General features: G+C 52.0%; 1 protein-coding gene across 1 annotated transcript in view; it reads right to left on the bottom strand.

Annotated features, from left to right (window-relative positions):
- ALS2 (amyotrophic lateral sclerosis 2 (juvenile)) overlaps positions 1-1,311 on the bottom strand; it is a 100,303-nt gene extending 98,992 nt beyond the window's left edge. The window contains exons 1-3 of the mRNA XM_012655087.1: positions 1,267-1,311; positions 1,131-1,202; positions 600-757 (exon numbers count right to left, since the gene is read on the bottom strand). Of these exons, the coding sequence (XP_012510541.1) occupies positions 600-757; positions 1,131-1,202; positions 1,267-1,311 (275 nt within the window). The remainder of the gene's footprint in view (positions 1-599; positions 758-1,130; positions 1,203-1,266) is intronic.
- Positions 1,312-2,528: the final 1,217 nt, after the last annotated feature.

The raw sequence follows: 2,528 nt of genomic DNA, 5'->3' as shown, positions 1-2,528 counted from the left end.
CTAAACCAGAAAGAGAATACTATACTTGGACATGCCATTTCAAACAGTGTGATCTTTCCTCTTCCCTCATCATCAAAGCCCTAAGCAACAATACGCTTCTACCACCCTATGGTTGCCTGTCTCCAAAGTAACCCTATTACCCGGAGGACCAACACCAGCGTCAGGACCATTTCCTTATGATAGCCCCTGTGTTATTTCCCTCTTTACACTTTTCAAAAGAACTTATATTCTGTGATGGAACACTTGACACGCTAAAGGACTTGGCGAAACCACTAATTCTTAATATCAAAGTCATTTTCTTTTTTCCACAACCGCCTTTTCAAGCAACTAAAACCCTTGGTCCACTCTTGACCGCGATGTGCAACCTGTGGCAAACCCGCCTGGGGCACTCACCAAGGTTCATAGCCAGAGACCCCGGTTTATCTGCACATTCAATAAATCCTCGTGAATGAATGGGTGGAGAGCAGCGTGGGTGGAGGCGGGAAGAGGGGGCATGGAGGAATTTCAGGAGGCTGAGACCACTGCAGTGGCAGGGAGGGACGCTAGCGAGTAGGAGAACCTAGGACCCAGGCCAGGGGCCGCGACCGACTCTCCTGTACAAGCAGGCGCCGTCGGTCCGACGCAGAGCTGAGAAGATGCGGATGCGGTCTCCGCAGGCCACCGCAGCGCGCTTCCAGGCCTTGACTAGAGGCCCCGCCTCGCTCTCGGACCCCGGCCTCCCGCACACAGGAGGTCGCAGACGATCAGCCCTCTGAAGCTAAAGGCCAACCCCGGACCCGAGCTCGCTCACCTGACACTCCACCGGCAGCACCGCGCTCTGCATCTGGCGCGAGCCGGGCAACCCCACGGGTCCGCCAGATCAGCTGATTCATGGGGGGGCGGGGCCTCCGGACAGGGGCGGGGATGCAAGGCGGCCGGCGTGCGAAAAGGCGGGCGGGGATTGCTCTAGGAGTAGGTGGGGTTAGACTGGGAGAATGCCGACGGGCTCCGGTGGGGATCAAAATTCTGAGGACGCGTTAGGCACTACAGGCAACGTTCTCAGGAACACTGCCCCTCCTTTAGGCTAGGGCGGAGCCATCAGTCCTTAGGACGGGCGATGACGTAAAATGGAGTCGTCCGGCCCTAGCTACCTGAGCGCTTCCATGGTAACAGGCGGCCTCCAGCGTGGTTGGGACCTGTTGTCGTTTTGTTATCACCCCATACTACAAAAGCCGGAAGTATAAACGTGAAAAAGCTAAAATATCTTCAGAGTGCTTTTATGTGTACCCTAATGGTGGTCGCGTCCCGCCAACACGATGACGTCATCGCCATGCGGCGCCAGTTTGTCCTGGTGTCCACACTGTTTTTACTGCTTAATTGCAACCCCAAAGGATGGACTGGGATAGGAGGAAACGAATTGGCCTCCCCTATGGTTACCTCAGGGCTCCTCAATGTACAGTCTGAGTAAAATCAGTTGTCTTGCCCCGCATACAGTTTCACGACGATCTGTTTGTCGCATCCACAACCCCAGCCCCACCCAGCCTGCACCCCCTAGTCTGCCCATGAAGATTTTCCGGTTGCTGCCACTCGGCACACAGTGGGTACGAACTCTCTTCTGCTAGGCAGTGTGCCAAAGCTGGACCTGCAAACCTAAATAAGATCATCAATGACAGACGTGAAGTCAGGTTCTGAAGCTCCTATGTATAAACGATTGTGAACTAAAATAAAATTTTAAGGCTCACTCCCCACCCCCACCGGCTGACTAAATGGACCCCCTCGTGGCCAAAGGAACACCCTAAAACTAAATTGCCTGCCAGGAGGAAGGAGGTCAGACATGCCTTATCATGCCCCCCTCCCTTCTTGGTGACATCCTTTGTAACCCATTAAGAGGCCTAAGGGTATGCAAGACAAACCTGCAGGTCCTCAATTTACACAACAAATCTATGTCCAGTGGCTTCTCTCTGATAAATAGCTCCTTACGTTGAAACATTCCAAGCCTCTAGACAAAGCTTCATGTCTTTAACCAATTACAGGCCAAAAAATCTTTTAACCCACCTATAACCTGTAAGCCCCTGCTTCAAGATGGCCCACCTTTTCGGGCCAAACCAGTGTATGCCTCCCACGTATTGATTTATGACTTTACCTGTAACCCCTGCCTCCCTGAAATGTATAAAACCAAACTGTAACCCAACCTCAGCGGGTCCACTTGCTCAATGCCTCTTGGGCGTGGCTCCGGGTCATGGTCCTCAAATTTGGCTCAGAGTAAATCTCTTTAAAATTATTTTACAGAGTTTGGTCTTTTTTTCCATTGACAAGATCTATCACATTCACCATCACCCTCAACTCAATCGCCTCTCTGATCTTGCGCCCACCTGCAAAAGTGTTATTTTGTAACAGTTCAAGCAACCTTGTCCACTCCTGCACAGGTGCAGGAACTCACACAACCCTTAGAATTGGCACCACTGTGAAGCAAAGGTGTCCAGCTTCAGCCAGGACTTCCACATGGCCGCTCAATATTGCTCAGCCCAAAACTTAAACTCTGGTGGTGT

This window comes from Propithecus coquereli, unplaced genomic scaffold, assembly GCF_000956105.1.
Source record: "Propithecus coquereli isolate 6110/MARCELLA unplaced genomic scaffold, Pcoq_1.0 Scaffold113, whole genome shotgun sequence".
Taxonomy (NCBI): Eukaryota; Metazoa; Chordata; class Mammalia; order Primates; family Indriidae; genus Propithecus; species Propithecus coquereli.
This window is presented reverse-complemented; position numbering and strand designations above follow the sequence as displayed.